This window comes from Meleagris gallopavo, chromosome 1 (genome assembly GCF_905368555.1).
Source record: "Meleagris gallopavo chromosome 1, MGAL_WU_HG_1.1, whole genome shotgun sequence".
Taxonomy (NCBI): Eukaryota; Metazoa; Chordata; class Aves; order Galliformes; family Phasianidae; genus Meleagris; species Meleagris gallopavo.
In genome coordinates this window covers 170758375-170784677 of record NC_139404.1, presented here as the reverse complement: position 1 = coordinate 170784677, position 26303 = coordinate 170758375, and the positions used below count along the sequence as shown (strand labels likewise).

At 36.3% G+C, this 26303-nt stretch overlaps 1 protein-coding gene across 12 annotated transcripts in view; it reads left to right on the top strand.

The window, feature by feature from the left end:
• The window catches only part of NBEA (neurobeachin), a 469696-nt gene extending 445063 nt beyond the window's left edge, over positions 1-24633 (top strand). For all 12 annotated transcript variants that reach the window (XM_085216030.1, XM_085216022.1, XM_085216029.1 and 9 more), the window contains 7 exons: positions 1527-1598; positions 4372-4527; positions 5621-5791; positions 15926-16027; positions 19902-20098; positions 20842-20993; positions 22837-24633. In XM_085216030.1, coding sequence (XP_085072156.1) covers positions 1527-1598; positions 4372-4527; positions 5621-5791; positions 15926-16027; positions 19902-20098; positions 20842-20993; positions 22837-22927 — 941 coding nt within the window. In that variant the 3' untranslated portion in view covers positions 22928-24633. The remainder of the gene's footprint in view (positions 1-1526; positions 1599-4371; positions 4528-5620; positions 5792-15925; positions 16028-19901; positions 20099-20841; positions 20994-22836) is intronic.
• Positions 24634-26303: the final 1670 nt, after the last annotated feature.

Genomic DNA, 26303 nt, shown 5'->3' with positions numbered 1-26303 from the left:
AAGCGTTTTCTTCGCAATTATTATTTAGAGAAGTCTTCTAGTTCATTAGAAGTCTTGTTGGCCCTTATAATGCCTATAAGTTGGGGTTTAGTTTTCCATACACAATCCTGTCATATAGTAAATATGTAGAATTCACATCGTGAACCAACCATGAAAAAAAAAACTCAGGTATAAATTTAAAAGGGAGAAATAATTTCTGAATATATCGAAATAGCAGGAAGCAGGAAAGCAAAGCTGTTTGGAAAATCAAAATCTGGTCATTTTCTTAACTTTTACACTTCACCCAGCAATGCCTTTTTCTTTTCAAGTGACTATTCCAGGAAGGGGCATCAGTTTTCTAGTATAACCATCTTTTTTTAATAAATCATAGGTCTAGCATAAAGGATAATCTACAGATATCCATACACACACCACTTGTACTGTTGTAAGATTTCTGTAAAGCTTTAAGAGTCCATACACAGTGAAAGTCATTTACATGCCCATGTCACAATGAGATTTAGTGAGTCTTAGTAAATACCAGTAAAAATCTGTCCCAGGCTGATTTGCTTTTTAAAAAAGAGAGAGAAATGGAGGAAGGATAAGGAGAAGTTATAAGAGTGGTGTTTTTCAGAAGCTGACAGGGTCAGCTGTAGGACTTGTGGGGCTTTGCTTTGCCTTCTCAAGTCACCTATTGCAACAGTAGAAAATAGACATTATGACTAAATACAGAGGTTGTCAGTGGAGTGTTCCCAATGTATAACATAAGGCAAAAAAGTTAGAAATATGAACAAATCCATAGTAGGCCAAGCAGCACAGAATCACAGAACAGCCAGAGTTGGAAGGGACCTCAAGGATCATGAATCTTCAACCACCCTGCCACATGCAGGACCATCAACCTCTACATTTGATACTAGAGCAGGCTGCCCACGGTCACCCCTCTTCTGATGAAGCCCAGGATACCGTTTGCTGCAAGGGCACACCAATCTCAATCATCAGTTTGCTCTCAGCTTGTTCTCCAGAACTTTTATCTCCTCTTATGGAAGATATTCTTGTGCAACATGGCAGTTCTAGACAAAAAAATTTCTTTTCTTCATGGACTATTGTGACTTATATAATGGGAAGGGTCTTCAGAAGAGTCAAAGCAATGCTATAAATGCCTGAAAGCAGATACGACTAAATATGCAGTCCTTGCTGCAAATTAGAACATCTTAAGGACTGCTAAAGAAAGGAATGATTATGATAAATTTACTGTAGCCTTCAATTTCCCTGCAAAATATTCTAGATAAATCCATGCAAGGGCCCAAGTTTCTCCACAGAGGTTTCAGTGGCATTCATATAGTTATAATTTCTATTTCATAACCAAAGAGTAAAGAAGTCTGTATTTCTACAGCAGAGAGGAAGAAATCTTAAAAAGACTCATAGAACAAGAAATACTAAGAAGTATTATTTGGATATAGTAATTTCACAGTAGTTTTAAACCTAGAAAAATCATAGAAAAAATATCAGATAACAAGTTCCTATGTTCTTTATTTTCCTTTCACATTTAGGCCTTCGAGGAGCCCCAGGATATTCTTTGGATCAAGCCCATCATCTTCCAATTGAAATGGATCCATTGATTGGTATGTCAAGATAAAAATATAGAAATATATTTGAAAATGGCATTTTCAAAAATTGTTGATTAAGCTGTATTTGTATACTATGCTTCGTTTAACATAGAACATAGGAAAATATTTATTTTTGTCAGTCCTAGAAAATGAAAAGCATTACCTATTGATGCTGAATGAACTGCAAGTGCTATTTGTTATTAACATCATCAGCAATTGGTAAAGAAACAACTAATTAATTCAGCTACATTGTCAGTCTGTATTTATAATTCTGTTCTCTTATCAGGTCACATTAATAAAATAAAATGTGAGGGTCTGGCAGAGGTCACAGCTTTTAATTTCATACAAACTCTTTGCATAGCAGTTAATGTAAACTCATTTCATTAATTTATGATTGGGATTTTCTTAGTAGGGATTACTAAATTAATAGCCCAGTGATTGCATTTTAAATGGTTGTACTACTGTAAATCTAAAAATATTTTTAAAAATTGACTATTTAAAAATAAGTACCAGCTGAAATTGTTGGAGTGCTATTAATAAAGGTTGTGGCCCCGTGCTTACAATTGATGTTATTTCTTTTTCATTGAAACTGTTTGCTTTATCTTTGTAAACTTTTGTAATAGGTACATTTTTGAGTCAGAAATTGTGGGTAGGGATGGTTCTTAGAGCAAATTTTGAAGGACCACTGAGAAAAAAACAAGCATTTTTAAACATCTGTAGATGAAAAGTTCCTTTTACTAGTTGTCAGTATTTGTGATCGAAAGATTTGTGTACAAATACTTCAGGAGACTTAATTTTATCACTCTATATGTTTCGTTTTCTCATATGAAGACAGTGTTTTTGTTAGATTTTCCTCTCAAAAGCTGGCAAATTACTATTGTGCCCACCTGTTCTGAAAATCTGAGTAATTTGTTATGTTTCAGTAGATGGCCATAGAGTCTGGTGATTTACATTTGTGCTCTTGAAACATACGTAAACCTGGTATTAACATGTATAAGCAATTTTAAATTAGTGGACTTTTTTGTTAAGTCTCTTATTTCATGCAGCTGTGAGAAATTTAAGTAGAATAATCAAAAATGGGGACAAAAGAAATTTCAGAGTATTATGTGCAATAAGTCATGTTCCTATGTGCAGTAAGTCATGTTCCTATGTTCTCTTTGAGTGAGTTTGGATGTGGTGCTTTGGATGTGGTGAGTTCTCTCTGAGTTTAACCATTTGGATGTGGTGCTCAGGGACATGATTTAGCAGAGAGTTGTTAGAGTTAGGGTAGTATGGTTAGGTTTGTGGTTGGACTTGATGATCTTGGAGGTCTTTTCCAACCTGAACAATTCTATGATTCTATGATTCTATGATCTCAGCTAGCTTCAGTCATTGGAAGTTAGTTGTAAAGATTTCCTCTACAGCTACTGTCAGAAGTGAAACTGTCCTCTGGAATTGTATAGCTCTGAGACAGCTATTTCAGCATGATATGACTTGCCATTTGAAGTGATGTCTCTACAGTGAGTATAGATGAAGTAGGTAAACAGCTTGTATACCAAAGTTTTAGAATGTTAATATTAGGTGAGAATACACCTTTACTGAATTGCTAAATCCTGCCTCTAATGCAATGGGAAGGCAAGAGCAAGTTAGTTAATGACTCACATTCCTCCTTAACTGCTCCATTTGACATATGGGATGGTTGGCTTCAGTAGTAATCATTCATTTTCCCTCTGTTTGAGGGAATTTCCAAGTGGTATTGCCTATAGTGTGAATACTATTGCTTTTGGCCTGCGTTTAGTTTTGGGCCCCTCACTACAAGAAAGGCATTGAGGCCTTCAAGTGTGTCCAGAGAAGAGTGACGAAGCTACGAAGGGTCTGGAGCACGTCTTATGGGAAGAGGGAGGTAGGATTGTTCAGTATGGAGGAGACTCAGGGGAGACGTTATTGCTCCCCAAAACTGCCTGAAAGGAGGTTGTGATGAGGTGGAGATTGGCCTCTTCTCCCAGGTAACAGCAGTAGAACAAGAGGTAATGCAAGAGGTAATTGCTTCGAATTGCACCAGGGGAGGTTCAACTTGGGTATTAGGAAAAGCATTTTCTCCAAAAGTGTGGTCAGGCATTGGAAGAGGCTACCCAAAGATATGGGGGAGTCACCATCCCTGCAAGTGTTCAAGAAATGTGTAGAGGTGGTATTTAGGGAATATGGTTAGTGGACAATATTGGTGGTGGCTGGACAGTTGGAAAGTTGGACTAGGTGATCTTAGAGAACTTTCCCAACCTTAATGGTTCTACGATTCTGTGATTCTAACAATTATAATAATTGGTTGAATCCTTATTTTTGTCTTTAATCCATTTAAGAATCGGAAAGTATGGAGGACGTAGGGGTCACACAACACAAGCTGTGATATTTTCTGTAGCAGAGGTACCAACCAGCAAGAACTGAGTCTGTGGTACTTTTAGCATTGACTTCCATCACATTCCTGAAATTCAATTTGTTTTTGAAGAGTTCTTCAGCAGAGAATATAGAGTAAAATATTGCCACATATTATGCAGTGCATCAGGCAGTTTATGAGAAATTGTCATTTCCTGTAAAATCTTTTGTCTTATTCAAAGAGTAACCAGGAATCTCACAATATTTTTTTATTTCTGACACCCATATAGACAGCTCTAAATGTTCATATTCAGAATTCTTACTCAACAACAAATTCACAGTTCATTGAAAGTTAAATGTATTCATTTTCCCTTGTAAGTGGATGACAGGAAGGTGTTGGAATGGCTTACTTATAAAAATGTTTTGCATTTTGTTACAGCCAATAACTCCGGTGTGAACAAGCGGCAGATCACAGACCTGGTGGATCAGAGCATTCAAATCAATGCACATTGTTTCGTGGTCACAGCAGATAATCGCTACATTCTTATCTGTGGTTTCTGGGACAAGAGTTTTCGAGTTTATTCTACAGAAACAGGTGACCTAAGTACAACCAACTGTGTCTTCCTAGGTCACAAAGTGGGCAGTTGTCTTAATACTACTATATTTAATACCTCTTATATCTACATTTATACCTATACCCATATATATACATTTAATACCTGTATTTAATGCTCCTCAATAAATTATAAAGCGCAGTTTGTTAAATCCTTCATTATTGCCTGAGCATAGTAGGTTAATAGGATGCTTTCCTTCCTTCCTTCCTTCTTTTCTTCCTTCCTTCCTTCTCTCCTTCCTTCCTTCCTTCTCTCCTTCCTTCCTTCCTTCCTTCCTTCCTTCCTTCCTTCCTTCCTTCCTTCCTTCCTTCCTTCCTCCCTTCCTTCCTAAGATGAAAGATGAAATAGAAAACTGAAAGGCGTGTGATTTTCTTAGAGACAACTATTCAAACTGTAGTTATATTCAAGTGACCTAATTATATCAAAAGGATTAACCAAAAGTTTAGTTACGATATTTTAATGGCAATATTATTTTTGTCTCTATTTATCTAGTGTACTAAGAAAGGAAGCTGCATAGCCTCTTCTGGGAGCCAGTTTTTTTTTTTGTTTTTTTTTTGTCAGATGACTTAGCCTAACATTCTACTATACTACTACTAATTTACTACTACTACTATACTATTCTACTAACATTCTACTATATCATACTACAACATACTACTATACTGCTAAAAAATGTTTTCATTATTGGAAAGAAAGAGGTGATGGTTCATATACTACCTTATACATGTCATTCATGAATGTCACAAATTGTATGCTAACATCATTGCTTAAATACTGATGGAGCATTAACTCCACTTAGTATTCAGTGAGTGCAGCATAAACTTGATTTTCAGATATAAGTCTTTGATTGTGGATTGATGTAGAGCACAGACTTCAAAAGGAATATAAAGGGGAAAAAAAAAAGAAAAAGCTTTATCTTCATGATTTTTTAGTTTTATTGTAGTACGTAGGGAATTCTAGTTAAGAGCATGAGGTAAAACATACATTTCAACTGAATTCTGCTAATGATTTAGTTATGTCACAGTGCTGCAAATACTCAGAAAACCTGAATTTTTATCACTTTTCACTCACCAGGAAAACTAACTCAGATTGTGTTCGGCCACTGGGATGTTGTCACTTGCCTTGCCAGATCAGAGTCCTATATTGGTGGTGATTGCTACATCGTGTCTGGGTCTCGCGACGCTACATTGCTGCTTTGGTACTGGAGTGGCCGACATCACATTATAGGTGACAATCCAAACAGCAGTAAGTATATCCTGTACAAAATGCATCTCTGAGAGGTCTTCTGCCATGCCTATTCATTTTTAAAATCTCTTTTGTCAGCCTCTAAAGATATTTCCATACGTACCAACTACTTTACTTGCAGGTTGGTATAAAAGCACCACATGCTAAGCAATTCACCGAGTACAAGCCAAAAACAGTTTGTGCATGGTGGGAGATAATAATATGACGGTAATTTTTAAATTCAGAACTGCTCTTATCACTTATAGCATCATGTCATCATGAGCAAGAACAAGATGGTTATAGCCTTTAAGTGACAGAATGTATATCAATATATTTTGATTTTTCATTCACATAATTTTTTTTTTTTTTTTCATTTTAATGTATTCTTTTTGTACCACAGCATGCTATATCAGCTGCTTGCCTATTTAAACAAGGAATGTCTCACATTCCTTGGAATTCAATGAGTCTCTTTGAGAAAGGTCTTTCTGTAGCAAGCAAACCTTGAAGAAGCAATGTGACTGAATAAAAATAGAAAAAGATGAAATGTCAGGAAGAGTTTATGTTTCATTTGTAGAGGACTAAGAGTACTTTGCAGTGTAAAGGGGACACAATAATAATTTGTAAAGAAGAATATTTCAAGTGCATCTATCTATAGAAGGATACTTAGAGAAGTGCACTAATTTGCAAGGTTCCAAATGCAGAAATGTGACCACAGCGATAGACAAGGGCAGCTTTTATCCTGTCTTGTACAACACATCCACATTCTTCATTTAAAACAGAGTTTCTAAATTCTGATGATTATTTTCAGCACAACAATATTGTCTCTTTAAATAAGCATAGAAGAATCCATCACCATCAGTTCTGATCTCTGATTCAAGTACTGATTGGAGGCTGTTGTAGACCTGTCAGTTACAGACATATAAGGGAAAGTATTTCTTGAATGTCTCATAGAAATTGTTTTATTTTCATGATACAAAGTAAATATTTTGTTAATTTGGCATAAGCAGTTTGTTTATGTTTCAATTTGCTTCCATTGATCTATAACCAGAGTAAAGAGGAGAACAAAAGCCTCACTTTCTCACCTGATTTTATTTTACTTTTATAAGAGAGAGAGAATGGGGGCAAAAAAATATAAAATTCCCTAACATATGTATTTTCCATGGCTTATTTAGCACTTAATTTTCACAAAGAGACAAATTCAATATGAAGAGAGATTTCATTTCAGTGCACTCTATTTATCTTGATGATATTTTATTTATTTGAATGCCTGTGTGATTTATGTCAAATATTAGTAAATTTCTGTGCTAAGTCAGGAAAAAAAGAAGAGCTTGCTCCTTTCCTTACGTTGGTAAGAAGAGATCACAGTAGTGATTATATGCATAAAGGACCTTCCACCTTCTAAAACTTGTACAATTCCACCACCTCTCTGGGCAGCTTTTCCAGTGCCTGACCACTCTCTTGGAGAAGTATTTTCTAACATCCAACCTGAATCTTCCCTGGTGCAACTTGACATCATTTGGTCAAAAGAAAAGGCCAACCTCCATCTCACCAAGACCTCTCAGCAGTTGTAGAGAGTGATCAGGTCTCCCTTGAGCCTCTTCTTCTCCAGACTAAACAACCCCAGCTCTCTCAGCCACTCCTCATAAGACTTGTGATCCAGACCCCTCAGCTTCATTGCCCTTCTCTGGACATGCTCTAGGGCTTCAATATCTTTCTTACAGTGAGGGGCCTAAAACTGAACACAGTACTCAAGGTCCAGCATCACCAGTGCTGAGTACAGAGGTATGATCTTTTCCCTGCTCCTGCTGGCCACACTATTTGTGATAAAAGCAAGGATTCTTCTTGGCCACCTGGGCACACTGCTGGCTCATGTTTAGCCAAGCATCAACCAACACCCTCAGATCCTTTTCCTCTACACAGTCTTCCCACCACTCTGCCTCAAGCCTGTAGTGCTGCCTGCAGTTGTTGTGGCCAAAGTGCAGGTCCTGACATTTAATCTTGTTGAACTTCATCGGCAATTCAGCCTATCAAGATCCCTCTGTAGGGTCCTCTTACCCCAGGCAGATCAACACTTCCTGTCAACTTGATGTCATCTGCATGTCCTTTCAAGCCTCTTCCAACACAGACCATCCTATGATGGGAAATGATTTAGGGGAGAGTTGTTAGAGTTAGGGTGGTATGGTTAGGTTGTGATTAGACATTAAAGTCTTCTCCAACCTGAGCAATTCTACTAATTCAGATTCTGTGATTCTGATTTTCAGAAGTAAAGAGTTCTCATCAATCCTTTTGAATAGTTTTAAAGTTTTAGATAGTTTAAGCTAAGGAAGTAGTTTTATAAAGAAACATTTCCTTATCTTCTCTTCTTCATTATTTACTGGTAGAAGATTAGGACTTGTAGGAAAAATGAAAGTGAGATGTTCATTGTAGGTCAAATCCAATTAGTTAACATCTTTAGAATGAACTTCCAGAAAGATGTAGATGATATTTTCAGGGGAAAAAAAAAAGGAAGGATTAGTTTCTTAAAAGCTGTCATCTGGAGACACAGATAAGGTATTTTATATCACAGAATGTAAGAAGGTGAAGAATTCAAAGAAAAATGTCAGGTATAGTAATTATCTGGGTTAGGTGCTTGGCTTTATAATTATCTTTTAAGCTGAAAGACAGTTAATTATCAATTTCAGTTTCAATGCATGCAGTTACTAAAAGGAACTTTAGTTGTTTCAGAATACTGAAGGAGTGAGTAAAACAAGCCCCTAGTCCAAAGAAGTTTATATAGTTTAACATTTGTATGGAAAAATGTATATGGAATTTCAATAGAAAACATGGTTATCACATCTATTGTGAAACATTCTGGAGCAAAAGATTTCAGAATGAATTCCTTACCAATTCTCCTAAAATCCCATACTCCAGAATCCATGAGTTTGATGAAGTCTTCACTACATAACGCATATGTCAACCTGTAGGACCTCTGGGGATCTGAATCTGTGCTGATATGTGCTCAGCAGGTGACCTGAGCTTTGACTGTGGAAAATACAGGACCAGCTCTGGTTTAAAGGGGAGAATGGAGAAAAACTGTGGCTTGGATGACACTCTTGCAAGTAGCAGCTCCAGCTCAGTTGTTGGAAACTTGACTATGAGAACATGGTGAACTCCCTTATAGTTTTAATACATTTTTTTAGAATCAATATCTTTATTAAGTTATCACTTTTATTCTCCTACACGACATATCAAAAAGGAGTTTCTGGTTCAGATTGCACTTGTCACAGTTATTTTACAGGCTGTGAGAAGGGTGAAATTTTGCCAGATTTTAAATACAATGCTTTCCGTGGAGTGACTTGCAAAAATAGCCTGCATAATAACCTTGTGGTTAGAATGTTTGTTCAGGAAGTAGGAGACTAAGTTCTCAGCCTCTAGAGGCTGATGGAATTCAAACCCGCATTCCCATATTCACAAGCATATACTTCATCAAATTCATGCATTCTGGACTATCAGGCTATAAATTAATGTGGGAGGGGACCCCTGTGAACCTCCAGCAAAATTCTTTTCTCTACTTCATTTATGGATTTTATATGACATAATGTTCCGATAAAAATAGAGATAAATCAAGAAAACAGAAACTGCGCACATTTAGCAGCAATATGCAGGTCAAATCTCCCTACCTGTCCTTCCTCTGGTCCAACAAAAATTGGTTTTGTGGCTGCATAATGGCGAAGCAGTGATTGAAAAGTATCTTCTTCAGCCTGGAATAGAGCCTGGAGATGCTCCTGGTGAGTGGGAGAAGTGGTATGAATTCCCCTAGACTAAGGGGGAGCTGAATGCTGCTTCTTATGTTTTTATGTATATTTAAGCCTCCTCTTATTTCTCTAGCTTTAGTTAAGTAAGTAGTACCACTGGGACAAACACTGAATTGAATGAAGTGTATTTATCCTGCTAGTGTTAGATACCTACTTTCTATGCCAAAATTGGCCGTCTGAAATAGGTATCTGAACCTGCACCCTATTAAGTTGATGACCACATAACATGAATCTGGCAGAAAGAGAAGAATCTGTTTCTCCTAGGAAGACACAACAAATACAAAGAGCATCATTTCCTTATTTTAATTCTTTTAAGTGATGTGGCAAATGTAAATCTTCGCAGTTCTAAGGGTTTGAATAGGAAAATTATTGTTAAAGAGTTTGACAATTTGAGTTTTGATTTTTTTTTTCTCTCAATGTACATAGGGATTTGTTTTAGCTGAACACTAATTTGTCTACAAATTTCTTCTTACATAACAACTGTATTAGTCATCATAAAAAGAGGGAGAGAAACTACATGATGTAGCCCGAAGTTCAAAATGTATCGTTACTGTTGTTTCATTTTTATATTTTATGATTGCTTTGTTGAATGTCTCTTTGAAACAAGTGACTTTGAAAATGGGAATTATCTCGGAGTCTTTGAACAGTTACCAAAGTAGATGATAGAATTGCAGAAAAGTGAGGGAGGGACAGATGCTTTCATCTGAAACAGACACAAATTCAGAAACTAATTTGGAAGTGATAAAAATTAATTTGCACACTTTAATTGGAATCAGACTTCTGCAAGAAAGAAATGAAGAAGAGTAGGCAGCTTGTGCTAAAACCTGATGAAAATTTTTTCAGGTAAGTACATTGGACTTGGCCGCTATCCTCTTGAGCCTCTCTGTGCAACATATTACATTCACCTTCTGACTGGTGTTCTTTAAAGGGATCAATGCTATTCCTGTTTTGTCCCTAGAGCCTGAAATTTCATTGATCTTGGGTCTTGACATTTCTCATTACTTATAGTAACGTCCAAGAGGATGGTCACAGGAGGTATGAGAGTGAACCCTGCTTTTTCCATCTGGAGCTGTACTGACCATAGTAAAGCACATTGTCTCTCAGCCTAAATCTTGTATAATAACAGTCCTCACAGGCACTAATTATCCATCTTCTCTCAGGGAGTGTGTTTGTGTATGTCTGAAAGGGAGGGCACATGCTTCCATAAAGGATCCTTCTCAAGTTAACCTGCACTTTTTTAAAGTGTCACAAAGCAGATTTTAATTTTCTTTTTGAGATACCATTTTTGAAACAATTTAAAATTGTGAATGTCTCTGATTTTGTGAATTTGCATTTTGAGAGCATTGCTCTTCAGAACTCTGAACATTCACTCTATTCTTTTATATCCCCATACGTATATACTATAACATGGACTAGGTTAACCTTGAAAAGGCAACAGTTTAAAAATAGCTGCCAACATCTTTTGTGCAAGCTGGAGAGCTGCTCAAAGGTTCTGCTCAAGCATATTAGTGCACATGCAAACTGTTTTGCAAGTTTAAACCACATACAGCACTTGTAAGTGCAATTTAGGTGTTAATTTTTAAAATACAATATCTCAGCACTGTTCTGCCAGAGTAGAAGCTGTTTGAAAAGTGATGTATAATTTTCACCAGCACCATTTTACCAGTAGCCAGAGACACCTCTCCTAAGGCTGCTAGGCAAAGGTAAATAAGCCAATAATTCACCTGAACTAATGAACTTATATCTAGCATTTTATCAACAGATATCTCTGCCCATGTTTCTCTGCATACTCTAAGAGAGTGGTATTGCACAGGGCAGTTCAGTGACTTGCCAAAACTTTTGAAGTAATTTAGTAAAAGAATTAGTAATTGAAGTTGCAAAGGCTCTCATCCTATGTATTTTTCCTCATGGAGTCTGGATATTTGCAAGATGTGTGTAAGTCCACTCACCTTGGTTAACTGTTTGTAGGCACATACAATGCTACTGACATTCCTCAGCTAATAAACCAGTTCTGCCAGAGGTAAGAATATTTTGAATATATGAATATTTTTCTGTCAGCAATCTTTTTTAAATAAATCACTTCCTCCCATTGTGGACTATTTTTTTTTTCTTTTTTTTTTTTTTTTTTTCTATTTCCTATTTTGAAGTCATGTCTTTTGGATGTAGCCTTATTTTTTCATCCTGTTTTTTTTTTTTTTTGTGACAGTAAAAGTTCAGGAGGACTACTTCGTTGTTACTTTCATTAAAGTGATAACAACTTCTAAGATTTTGTTTTCTGAAGAGTATCTCCTCAAAATATTAACAGAAAAATCTTTGTGTCATATAGATTCTATTTTCAACAAATCAGTCAGCTATAGCCCTGTACTTCCTTCCATAAAAGTCAAAGATGAAGTGGAAGCTAGAAACCTTGTGGTCTCATGTTTCTTTAAACAGAAGACCTTTAGATGCGTCCCCAGAACAATTTAAATAATTCCTGGAAAAAGACAATATGAAAAACATAGTGACACTGTCCATTCTCTTTCATTTTCTTTTTATCCTTACAATGAGAGAACCCTATTACAGAAGAACCTTATGATGGTACTAAACATTGTATTTTTCAGAGAGAATGGAAGACGTATTTTACTTCAGACTTTGTAGAAGAACATGCTTATTTTAGAAACACATCACAAATGTGTTTTTTTCTTCTGCTAATAGTTTGGTTCAAAGGTGCTTCTTTGGGGAAATCATAGGAAGTTTACAGTGATGGTATCTCAGCTCATAGATAAGATATTTTCACCTGCATTTCCCTCAGAGCTGCAGCCTTTGACCCCTGGTTGCATCTATCTATCATATCTAGCACTATGAGGTGATGTGACAGTGACAGAATATTTTGCTAGATTTTGAATGATTCCTGGACTTCACAACTTCTATCCTTAGCAATAAAATGTAATATGATTGAGATTCTCTTCTCTTTGCTACAGCTTCTCCTGTATCACTGAATCTTATTTACCATTAGTGTCTGACTCTTACTCCTAATAAAGATTTTCAATTATTAACTTTTATTTACTGAAAAAAGGTCTCAAAGGTCAGAGCAGTTGTTTCTTATAAGCATTTCCTTTTGTAAGACAAGAAGTCAATAAACATTGTCATTTTTCAGATTCTGACATTTTACAGTTTCTTGATTTTATATTATTTTATTATGAAGTGGTGAGGAAAATGTCTTTTTGAAAATTGTGTTCTTTCTCTTCCCCTTAAACTTTCTAATATGAAATAATTCTAGTCATTCAGTACTGCTAGTTCCCTTGCAGACTGATGGCAGCACTATGTTGACTTCTATAATCAGAGTGTAAGTCAAAGAAACCTTTTGGGCTTTTTTTTTTCAAGAAGACATACAGAAGAAAGAAAAGAATGGGAACATTCTGAAGGTAGTTGCATTATATATTTTACTTTTCTATTAGACCACTAGAGAAAAGAACATCTCTGAAGGAGGTTTTTCGACATCAATGGAGGAAACTGTAAGCATCTAAACCTCTAAATATAGCTATCTTTGATGAGGTGTATTGAACTTCCTCTTTTGTTTCTTCCAAAATCCATCCCTTCCATAGCAATAATGCCCAGTTTTCAGTTTACATCTTCAATTTCCAGACTAAAAAGATTTTCTTTCTTACAGGATAGATTTTGGGATTGGGAAACTAGAATTTGTTGAGATAGCTGTTTTCATTAGCAGTGAAGGTAGATTGACTTATCCTATATTTGATCTAAAACTAAAGCCTCAAATCCATGTTTGGTAGTTCTTCTCTGATTCAGAAAATGATAGTAAAACATGTAGAATTATTAGTTAAAATTTTGATAACAGATATGGTTAAGATTATTCAAGAAATACTGTACATTGTCTGTAAAATTTCAAGAACTACTATTATATACTGTTTTGGCTAACTGAATTTTAAGAAAGAACCAGGTTGTTGAATGGAGCAGAAGTGGGTTACTGCAATGACTAAAAAGAGGCAAACCTGTCACTTTAAAGAAATATTATAAGAGTTTGGTTTGTTTAATAAAGTCAAAAGGAAAGGCTGAGAGGGCTGATTTCTTCTGTAAGAATGTGAGTGGGGAAAAGACAAGTGAGGGGGTGGATGTGAAGCTGAAGGGCAATGCTGACACAAGAACAAAGAGATGTAAGATAGACAGGAATAGATTCAGACTGAAAATAAAAATATTTCTGCCTTTCAGGGCATTAAAGTTCTGAAACATCCTTCTAAGTCACCTACCTAGCCAGCTATTCATTAATTTATTAACAGCTTTATATGGTGTGAGTTTCTGCAATAAATGAGAGTAAATTCATTGACCCACAAAGCTCAATTCAAGCCCATATTCCTAAAGCATATCTTTCAGAAAGCCATACACTATTGCCTAGATACTCCACTAGTTCCTTTGTTAATTTGTTTTAGTGTTTAACTGTTTTTGCAGGTAAGATACTGCATTTTATTGCAGGGTTGAAATATGTGCAGCCATTCACCCAATGGACCTTGTTCTGCCATTAGCTGTAAGATAAATTACTTCACTATTGGACATTTTTTATATATTTAACTCCCCAGCTATGGTCACCAAGTCACTGCTCTGCTGCATGTGCAGTGAAGAGAGAAAACACTTTAAATGCTGTGCACCCTCCTATCCTACTCTTTATCAGTTGTGTGACCCTACTTGGAGCCCATTTCTGAAAATGTGAGCACAATTTCATTTATGGTCTACAGTGCAAGATAATTCCTGACCTCTATTTGCTATTTTAGGGTATTGCAGTGAAAGCTAATGTTGAGGAAGTTTTGCATTGTGACTCCAATAAATTCTCCTTTGTCTCACTGCTTTCCCAACCAAAATTGCCTCCCCATTGGGCAGAGCTTGTGTTTGTACAGAAGCATCAACTTTCTACCTGTTTGCGCTCAAAAAAAATAAAATAATGAAAATACATTTGCCAACCTTATTATTTAACTGGATAGTGCAGAGCATGCTATAACAATTATCATCACTCTTCATTGTACAGTAGCTTATGAATCCTTGTATCAACTATATATTATGGCATCTTACCAGCAAAGATTTGATATTGTCCTACAGATGAAGTTACTATCTAGTGATTGGTTCCCATCCACCAATACAATAATTCAGTATCCATTATCCTAATATCAAGATTCTAGTCAATACCCTCCTGTTGACAGAAAATGTTCAAAACTGTCGTTGAACCTGCTTCTGTATTATACATTCTGTCCTTGGTCAGTTCCATATAAAACAGATTGAAATCAAAACCCCACACTACTGAGTCAAATATCCTAAAAAAATATACAGGAGGCCATTTTAAAATAGATAATTTTAAAATTATCAATTGTACCTGTCATCCTGTCCAAAGCAGACAAGAAGCTTGCTTGACAAGACTCCCATTCCAGTATAGCATGGTGACTGGCATTAATGAGATTTTGGCTTCCGACTTATTGATAGAACTCTGGGTTACCCAGTTTGTTATTTTGTGGGAGACTAATGTTATGATAATTCATATGTAGTCAGAGCTCCAGTCCTTTGGAATTTCCCTTTTTATTTATTTATTTATTTATTTATTTATTTATTTATTTATTTATTTCATTTGTACAAACTAAATATAACCAGATGAAATCTCTATTATCTAGCATGTTGCTAATTTTTTGTTACTGCATAACTTTTCCTTGCCTGGTAAAGTGATATCAAATACTCTCTAATTCCTTACTGCATATAGAAGCTTTACTCGTGTGATGTCATCATCTGTTATTATTGGAAACAAGAGAAGTGTTGCTATTTGTCATCTAAACACTCCATAAAAGCCCACTTGTTTGAATCCACAGTAAAATATGTTTTTCTCCTGCATATAGAAAAGAAAGGTTTAGGGAGCAGTCTATCCTACTCTTTAAAATTAAATGTGATTATAATGGCATATGTATCCACAGTGATATATATAAAATGATGTCTATTCATAACCATCTCTAGCTATAATTTTAATCTGTAAGCATTCAATGTGACTCTAAATCAATAATGTCTGTGCAATGGCAGTGTCTTTCCAGTGCAGTGCAGTTTCTCCTCTCTTCCCCTACTCCAGCTTCATGAAACAAATTATCATAATTAATATAAGAACATGCTCAACTATTCCTACTCCTTAGGTTCCTAGCAGAAGGCTACAGACAGATATGTTTGATAGCAGGTATTTGTGTTATGGATGCTCAGAAACCTAGGTATGAAGTATTTAAACAGATGGTGCATTTCTTTTATGCTTATTGATTGAAGGCAAATTACAGCACTGTTCTTTTGTTGTTAAGATAGGTTTGTTTTGCCATTTGTCTGTTGTTTTCTTTTTTTTCTTTTCTAACAGGTGATTATCCTGCTCCTCGGGCTGTTCTGACTGGTCATGATCATGAAGTTGTCTGTGTGTCAGTCTGTGCAGAGCTGGGACTTGTTATTAGTGGTGCTAAAGGTTAGAAATACTTTTATTATTTAAGTCTTTAGAGCCTTTCTGAATGGTATTTTCCAGTCTTCCTTTAAGCTAGACAGACTTCAGTTATCCCAAGTCTCCTCTACCAAAATGTTCTGCAGTTCTGGGGGAGTTTGTAGCTGCTTACTCTGAGCATTATTCCTTACAATCCATATTTATGAGGCTTAGAAATAGTTGATCTTTCCAGCAATCAGCCTGTACTACAATTACCCACAGATTTGGAAGAGAACTGTTGATAGAGACCTGTATCTGTGGTACGACCAGCTCAGAATTCTCTACCCTGATCTTAATGAAATGGCAATTTGTGGACTGACCTCAGTCTCCTTGGCAATGAAAGCTGTGTCTATTTGCTTTGTTTTGGAATTGTTTGATAGCATTTCACCCAGCAGACTTTTTGGTGGATAGGTTTCAAAATAATCAGGAGTTTGCATGTTTGTTGTTACACCTCTTCCATTAAAATTTTTGGGCCATCTGTTCACACACTTTATTGCTTATTTATAGAATCCAGAGTATCCAACAGTCACTAATGTAAACATTCAAATACCTTTCCAAACCTGCAGCAAACTCCTGTACAACTCTGGACATCAATGTAAATAAAACACTCATCTAAATGAGTTTTTGCTTAATCTTTCCCTATTCTTCCTGCCTTCTCCTTTTACCCACGTTCACTTTTTTTCCTCCTCTGTCCTCTCTCATTTAGTTTCCTTTCTTCATTTGGAAAACTGCATGTCTTTTTCTGTCATCCATTCCTCTTTGCTTCATCTTCCTCCAAGATGTAGCTCTTACTTTCCTTTGAGATGTACTATCCCTTCTTATTTCCTTATTTTACACTAACGTTGTCATTCCTTAAAAGTTCTTATTTCCTGTGTCTTATTTCCACTCCACTCCTGGATCTTTGTTTTTTTCTGCTTTTTTTACCACTTGTTTTTTCTGCTTACAATAATATCTATTTTGTACTTTATTAATAGAATCAAAGAATCACTGAATGGCTTGAGTTGAAAAAAACCTTAATAAAATATCTAGTTCCAGTGCCCTGCCCTGGGCAAGGACACACTTCCCACCAGACCAGCTTTTTGAAAGCCCAGTCCAGCCTGGCCTTGAACATCTCTAGGAATGTGGCATTCAGTTTCTCTGGGCAATCTCTTCCAGTGCCTCACCACCCCCATCACGAAGAATTTTTTCCTAATGTCTAATCTAAATCTCTCTTAGTTTAAAGCCATTGCCCTTTGTCCTATCACTACAATCCCTTATAAAGGGTCCCTCTCCAGATTTCCTGTATGTTCTCTTTGGGTACTGAAAGGCCGCAATGAGATCTTCCCAGAGCCTTCTCCAGGCTGAGCAGCCCCAGTTGTCTCAGCCTGTTCTCATAGGGCAGGTGGTTCATTCATCACTGTGAATATCCTTGCATTCCTTTTTAAAGCTTGATGCTTTTGAGGAGAAGAAGATTGGAGATTAGGAAAAATTTCTTCTCAGAAAGAGGGGCACTGCACTGGCACAGGCTGCCCAGAGAGGTGGTGGAGTCACTATCTCTGGAGATTTTCAAGTACTGTGTTGATGTGGCACTGAGAGACATGCTATATGGGCATTGTTGATGGACTGACAGCTGGACTTGTTGATCTTAATAGTCTTTTCCAACCTTAAAAATTCTGTGATTTTCGAAGGCTATTTTTGAGTGCTATTCCTGCCCACTTTAGCTCACAGCTGGATTATCATCTTTACACAGACTTGGAGAATGACATTTACTTTCAAAGTTGAATATGAAACTTTTGGGTAAAGATATTTTTAACAAGAATTGCTAATGGGTCATTAACTCTAGTAATGACTTACTACATAACTGTGCAAGGTGAAGTCAGTGAAGTCATTTATGAAAAAAATACACTGAAGGACTCTGAACCTAATTTTGTCTTGCAACACTGCTATTTCCTTGTCTTTTAAGGCAGCCTTATACATTCTTGCTGTCAAAGTACCCTTTTCAAATATCTTGCTGCAAATTTCCTCTTATTAGGATAGCTGAGGTTTGTTCTTAGTTACCTTTTGCTTCCTTCAGTATGCAATGCTTTAGAAACATCTATTTTTAGAGCTAAATGCTGCTGGGGGTCAAATCCAGAATATAATTGTAATAAATTCGGGGAGTTGGAGGCCCATCCTGTCAGATTCTGTTCTTTCGGTTACTGTTCTCACATTTCCCATTACTTTATAGATTATTCCATACATCATTATGTAGAGAAAATCTTTTTTTTTTTTTTTTAAACCATGACTGTTTTCCAGCAGATGCTTGTTTAAAGGCTTTTTATTCATTTTCTGTCCAGTTGCTTTCCAGTTTCTATTACAGCATTTCATTACAGTGCTGTGTGGCACATCAGTGCTGTATGTGTTCCCTCCCAGGAAGTCTTTCCTCCCTGTGTCACCTCCATCACACACGCAGACATCCTGACAACCTGTGCTAGGGCAGGGAGGTGAATAGGACTCCTCTGAGAAAATCCTGTGCCTCAGGTTGATGTCTGCATTTTCCTGTGCAACATTAACAGAAAAAGAGTGGGCAGTTTGTGTGCCTTTACACCAGAATCTGAAATCTGAACATTTTGTTGTGTGCCTTTTTCATGCCCAAGATCAATCAGCTGAGCTGTTTGTCAGGGTACTTAAGTGAGAAGATATTACACTTTCCTTTTGGAAAATCTAACATGATATTTATTCTGAAACTGGAAGCATCACTGGCATTACAGCATTTCCAAAGCTAGAATTCTACAATTTGAGAAAATAAATTAATTCCATTGCAGATGCATTCTGTAGACCCAGTCACACTCAGAGTCTCTCTGCATAAGGCTTGTTGCAAACACAGACAAGGACATACACCGGAGGGCTCACAGACAAGTGCATCAATGCTGTGATTTGTTCTACCTGGCAAACCTAGCCATAGTGTTATTTTCAGAGAAGTTAGAAGGGCTTAATGTGAGATGGCTGAGTCTGCCAGCACGAATTTACTTTGAGAGTCATGAGCCAGCTGTACAAGGAGGAGATAACTGTGATGGTCCAGGGATACTCAGTGATTCATTAAAAAAATGTATTTATTATTTACTGTGACTCAGAGTTTTAGAAGGAGTACACGTCTCACTTTCAAAAGAGCATTTCTCATAGATTTTGAAATGGAGATATCATAGTGTTGCATCTTAAAATCTACCTTGTAGATTTCACAGCTCAGTTTCTCTTTCATCAGCAATAAAAAAAAAGACATTAAAATCTCATATCAAAGTCTTTCTAGAATAATACAGTGTGGTCTTCTGAAAATTCTTACAGTCCCAATATCATAGTTACATTGCTGTCTGTCAGATGATGCCCGTTGTTAAACCAGTGAAACCTATGACTGAAATCTATGCATATAATGCATTCATTGTGGGAGAGGATCTGCAGAAACTGCCATTGACTGTAAGAGAAATATGCAGTGATAAAGCTATATGTCCTCTGGGAGTTGCTCCTACTAGTCACTGATAGTGCCCCATCTGTTTAATGTGAATGGGCAGGCTGAGAAGAGTTCATGTTCTTAGAGGAAAGACCAAGGCCTCTAAATGCTTGGGAAAATATCCTGATATTTCAGAAGCAGATCAATGACAACTGTTACCAGTTTAAGGAAACAATGAACTACCATCTTTAGAGATATATTTATTTTCTTAATTTTATTCCTTAATTCTTGCATTTTCTTTTCCGTTTTCTATTTTATGTTCTTTGAGTCAGGATTGCATCTTCTCATAACTATGCAGGACTAAAATGATATAAATGTGTATTACGCATTGCCTCTGTGCACAGTTTATATAGTTTGTATAACCAGCGAAAATATGATATATTATCTTTTCACATACAGAAGGTCCTTGCCTGGTACACACAATTACTGGAGATTTGCTGAGAGCCCTGGAAGGAACAGAAAACTGCTTGTATCCTCGCTTAATTTCAGTTTCTAGTGAAGGTCACTGCATCATCTACTATGAACGAGGACGGTTCAGCAATTTCAGCATTAATGGAAAACTCTTAGCTCAGATGGAGATCAATGATTCAACCAGGGTAAATCTAAATACAAATAAATACTTGTTGTGTCTTGCTTTTATTTATTAAAATAAATTGAATTTATTTGCTGTGTATTTTAAAGGAAATCACACATGTAAAGTTTCCACCTCCCAGCTGAGTCATATTCAAACAGAAACGCTCTCATCTCCAAATGTGAAAGTACACTTGAGCATTTTCAGAGTGAAAAAGAACAAATTCTGTGTGATCCCTTACAATTCCTGGAATTTTTGTTTGGAATTAAATTCAAGTGAGAAACATTTTTTTTTTTTAAACAAAAATACTCAGAAAGAAGTCCATTCTTCATTTATTAGTCCAGACATGAATTCTTGCCTTTGGGGCTCTGCTCTGTGAAGAGCACGTGAAGCAGCATTAGGAATGCAGATTGCTGCCCTGCGTCAGGTGTTATTGATGGTATCTAGCATTGTGAGACAGAGAAATGTTATGTGCTTAACTCAAGTCTTGGCCGAAATACTGGAAAATGTGTTGGGTTTTTGTTGGTGGTGGTGGTGGTGATTATTTATCATACCGAAAACCATGTAATTGTTTTACTTAAAATTTGAAGATCCCAAATTTATTAGTTTATTTTTTTTTTATTTGGAAGAAAGAGAAGTGGGAGTCTTTGCCTTCAAATTTAAAGTGGGCAGGGGACAAGAAGTGCTTGTAAGTTGACTAAATTTAAGTAATGATCATTCTCCATAAAAGCTAACTGTGTACCTTGGTTTTGTTGTATTTATCTGAAGGCCATTCTCCTGAGCAGTGATGGGCAGAACTTGGTAACGGGGGGAGACAACGGTGTGGTGGAGGTATGGCAGGCCTGTGACTTCAAGCAGCTCTATATCTACCCTGGCTGTGATGCTGGCATTAGAGCTATGGATCTGTCTCATGATCAGAGGTGAATCTGTCCTTCATATCTGTATGTAAAGAGTAAAACTGCACATACTATAGATCTCTGTTAAAGTATGATTTTTAAGTATGAATTAAGAAGATATGGTATGAAATTGTTACACATGTTGTTATCTGGTTGACTTGTTTTAATCAGCATGTTGTCTGATCCTTGAGTCTCTTAATAGCGGCAGTTAACTTCAAGGCAAGATCTTATTTCACTGAAATCAGTAAGCCAGAGCTTCAGCCAGCAGAATATTAGTAAAATTGCATTAACTTCAGAACATACAAACAACCAGACTGGATCAGACTGCAGTACCAATTAACAAATGCTTTGAAAAAAAGTTCAAAAGTTCATCATTGAAGAGCTTGAGAACTTATTGGGGTTGTGGGTGGACTCTAATGTGCAGTATTGCCAGGGATTTATCCACCAGGAATGGATATGGACCTTTCTTTTTGACCTTCTCTGAGCAGTGGAGGTGCATTGTACAAGTGTACGAGATATTTGCAGTGACTGCTGTGGCAGTGGAATGCACAGTGCAAATGTAAATATATATGAACCCGGTTTGTTACTCTACTACTGTAATGTGCTAATGGTATAAACCTGTGTGTTGCATTTATGCAGGGTTATGAATGGATTTGCTGTTTACATCATGTGTGAGTTGGCATTTATTAATATACAGACTCATAAAAAAAATTACTAAGACATGAGAAAAATCATACAGCAGTCATATCCATTTATTTTTCTTACACTTTCCAGCATTCTTATGCTATGTACCCATTTTGTAGAGCAATAAAAACCTACAAACCAAGTACCCACCTAATTTATTCATATATGAGTAGATGACGAGAAATAAGATTTTTGTCTCAAACAATCTAATCAAAACCTAACTTACTGGAAGAGGCCTATTTGCTGCTGGAGCTTTGCCAGTTTATGTATGCAGTACTGTGCTGTGTTCTAAGAGATTTATTTATACTGTGAAAAATTTCTTCTAGCCTATTTTCTCTACCCCTGATTGTAATATTAGGTTGGGAAGCTCCAGCTGTGCAAAGTGCTTTAAGTATCTGCTTAGCTCTGGTCGCATAATTAAGCAGAGAATGGATTTTGTACGGTTTGATAGAAGTGGTGATAGATATCTAATCCAATTTTAGAATTCAGCTACCAGAATTGGAGGGTATATGATAACTGGAAAATCATCTCAACCATTGCCACCAGAACTACATAAGTATAGGTGTAAATTTCAATATAAAGCTTTTTAGGAGAACCAGAGTGTGATCAGCTTACATGAAGCTATGATAATAAGCTTCCATAATAACTAGTGGAGATTTACTCAGTACAGTCTCTGGAGTCCAGAGGACAATTTAGCTCACCCAAGTACTGTGGAGAACTGTGGAGAGTTCATGTCAAGTTGCACTGGGTACTGATTAGGTCCCTAATTTGGTTTCCACCCCATAGCCAGTTAGTACTGTTTGAGATGCTTTGGAGGTTTGAGCTACATACAAGGGGTGGCACTTGTGGCAGAAGACCTAGTGAAGGCTCACTCACTTCCAGAGGGGCACCTTGAAGCAAGGCAAGATAAAGAAGATCATCTCAAATTATACTGAGCTTTTACCTATGTGAAAGTGAATAAATGGAGTTCTGGACTTCCTCTGGCCATAATGGGAGTGTGGGAATTGGTCTTATATGTAGATACCTAAATTTAGTGTCTCTGTAGCAAACTGAGTGCATTTATGAAGTTTACTTCCATACAGCATTGCTGAAGAGCCTCGTTCTTTTTGTTTTTTAAGTGCTTATTTCAAACCATAATTTGAGAAGGTAAAAGAGGACTAACACAAACACCTGTCTTTTTCAGAACTCTAATTACTGGCATGGCTTCTGGCAGCATCGTAGCTTTCAATATAGATTTTAACCGGTGGCATTATGAACATCAGAACAGATACTGAAGCGGAATGAAGAACTGAAAGCCCAGGTAAAGCTGAGAGCACAAGTGCTGCAATGAAAGGTGTAGTCTCTGGTGGAAAACCACGTCTGCATTGACCTCCGTTGTACATTCCATTACACCCAGCAATAGCTGTACATTGTAGTCAGCAACCATTTTACTTTGTGTGTTTTTTCACAACTGAACACCAGCTGCTGAAAAGCAAGCTTGTATCATGTAAATTATATGAATTAGGAGATGTTTTGGTAATTATTTCATATATCTTTGTTTATTGAGAAAAGGTAGTAGGATGCGCCACAAGAGACTTTTGCAAATTCTGAGGAACCTCGTGTCCAGTTGTTTCAATGTTTAGGCTATGAACCTAACATGCATCCCATCTCCAGCCTCTTTTCAAGCTGAGATAAAAATAAAAATAAAAAAATACGTTTGATACTTTGTACATCAGATGCACATCTTAACTTTAAAGGGATACTTTTGTAAAAGTAAAACCTTGTATAAAGAACAAAACTGTTTCTTAATTTTATTGTGGAGTTACAACTTGCATGTACTTTAAACCTGATGTCTTGAAGGAGCAGGTGCATTCTCACAAATCAAACTGGAGATCTGCCTGAGGGTATAGCTTGTGTTAAAGGGTTGAATTTGGGCGCAAACAGTAATTTTAACATTTTCACCAACACATGTTTTTCACTTTTTGAATCTAAACTTTACCCCTTTTAAGTGGAGTTCTGCTCATGAAGCATTTGGATAAAAAGCCATCATTTGCCATATTTATACTTTATACAGTAGAAATAAAATTCCTCCTTTTAAAATTAAAGACTAGATAGAAAGAGAGCAAAGAGGGGAAGTTCAGTTTCGTGATTTGCAATGCTTAATGATTCCCAATACAAAGTGCTATACTTCTGGATTGCTAGCATTTGGCAAGGAAACCATTGGGCGAGAGAGCCTCAAATGATGTTTTTCCCTTATTTTCCTCTGAGCAGCTTGGTTTCTTCAACAGCCTTAGCTTCATTGTGGAGGTGACTGAGGTTATTCTTTTCGGTTCTTCTAAAAATCTCACCTGAAGCCACTCAGACTAAGGCACTTCATGTTTTACAATACTGTAATGATAACTATCAGAATAATTTTCTGCACATTGTACTGATCAAATTACACACCCAGGGGTATATACACTTTAATTCATGTTTCTTCTTTGTATATTTGGTGACTGTATTGTCATAGATGTACATATTGTGTCGGTAGGGCTATGAGGCATGTAACAGGAATGTAATTTTCTCAGAATTTACACTCATTTGCAGTCATTTATTTAAAAAGATAATGGATTCTTTGTATTGGCACTTTGCACCAGAAACATATCATTATTTATTGATGTGATTACTTATTTGTTCTCCACCTTGTATTAGTAAGTTTAGCACTGAATTTCCTTCTTCATTGTTGTTTGTATTTATAAGGTTCGGCAATCATGGGGATCATCCTAATGATTAAGTTATTCATCACCAGTCTGTAAGCAATATCTTGAGTTTGTAGCTTAGAATTGGGAGAATATTGAACATCTGGAAGACAAGTTCATTTCATCTTGAGATCATGGTGAAATATTTTGGATATATAAATTCCTTAAGCTATTGTAACCATGTTTTATTGCAAAGATGTAAAATATGCCAGATGTGTGTGAGTTGGAAATCAAAAAGAAAAATAAAATATGCAAAGAATTCAGTGATAGTTATTCATTTCAGTGAACTTTTCGCATTATCATTAGGAACAATTATTTTAAGAAATCATTCCTTACATACAGATTAAATGCCAAAAATCATGTATGGCTGGATTGTATTTCCTGGGGCATCAGGAAATGAAAAAGAGGTTATGGTGTGTTTTTCAACTCTTTTGATTGCAAGTACATGAAAAGAAACTACAAAAAAATACTTTGGTCAGCAGAAGGATCATTGTGAACAGGCAATAACCTTGTATAGTAGACCTCACAGAAAGCAAAGATCTGATGAGAGCCATTTTGAGTATCTCTTACTATCTGATAAGATTGAATTAATTTCAGCTTAGATTAGACTTCAGAAGTTAGATATCTACAGTCCATGCACAGCAGAACAAAACAGCTGGGTTAAATTACATTTTGGAAGTGCTGAGGTCCCTACAAAGATTCAGCAAGTAGTTGTAGATAGGTAGCTATCTATATGTCAGACATCTGATTTAAGGTAGGAAAAGTGGGCAAAATACTTTCCTTAAAATTAGAAAATTCTTGATTGACTACAAAGCAGAATAACAGCCAACACTTCAATTTGCCAACCTACTGATAGTCCTTTCATTTGAAAGCAGTGTTCTGTAAACAATTACCAAAACAAACTAAAACCACTTTTTCATAACCTTATTAGAGTTCAGTATGCAATGTAGTAGATTCCTATTTCTATCAACCAATTTTTGAAGCAGATGACTTATGTTGGTTGTTTTGGGGCTGGAATGGAGACAAGAGAGTAGATTACTATGTTAAGAGTGTTATTTGAAACAGCTTTATGTTCCAACCTGCAGTCCATCAATATAGAGTTACCTGACCTTTGTCACACTTCGTAAACTAAATTGAGGGATTAAAAAAAAAAAAATACAAGTCCCATTCAATAATAACAAAATGATAAATTTTCATCTCTACTATAGTTGACGTCATAAAAATGGAGTTTCCACAAAGGCATAGGACATGAAGAATGTATTAACAGGCTGGAATAGTCACATGTACCAGCTTTTGTATTGAAACACTGCTTTTGCTTATTAATCCCTATTTGATTTCTAGCAAGATAATAAAAATAATAAAAAATGAGAAAAAAATATGATTCTGTCAGAATCAATTTATGTTAATTATATTAGTATGTTAATACATATGTTAATCATATTAGTACTACTTGTAGCAGGATCACCTAATGTAGAAAAGCAGTATGTGCAGATCTCCAGTTTATGCATCAAGACTTTTCCAAAGCTGGCCCATCCATCTTTCAGAAAGTAAAGCTAGACTGACTCACCATTTTTCTGTATAGAAACTGATTCCATGGAGTCTCTGAGAGCTGCCTGATGAAGCAGCTTTGACCAGAACAGCTAAATGGGGCCAATCTCTCAGCTAAGGGAGATACAGCATTAAGCATACAACTGTGCAATATGACAACAATGAAAAGAATGTGCAATTTCTGGTTGTTTTCCTGCCAGTCTGTCCTAGCCTGAGAAAAGGACTATAAGCTAATGTTGGCCAGGAGCATAATACAGCTGCCGTGAGGCTTTTTCCTTCTCCAGATTCTACACTGCTTAGGAGGGAACTGATTTCTCTGCATGAGCAATGATAAAAGACAGGCTGCATCTTTTTACCTCAAGGAAAACTAGTTAGACTCAATTTA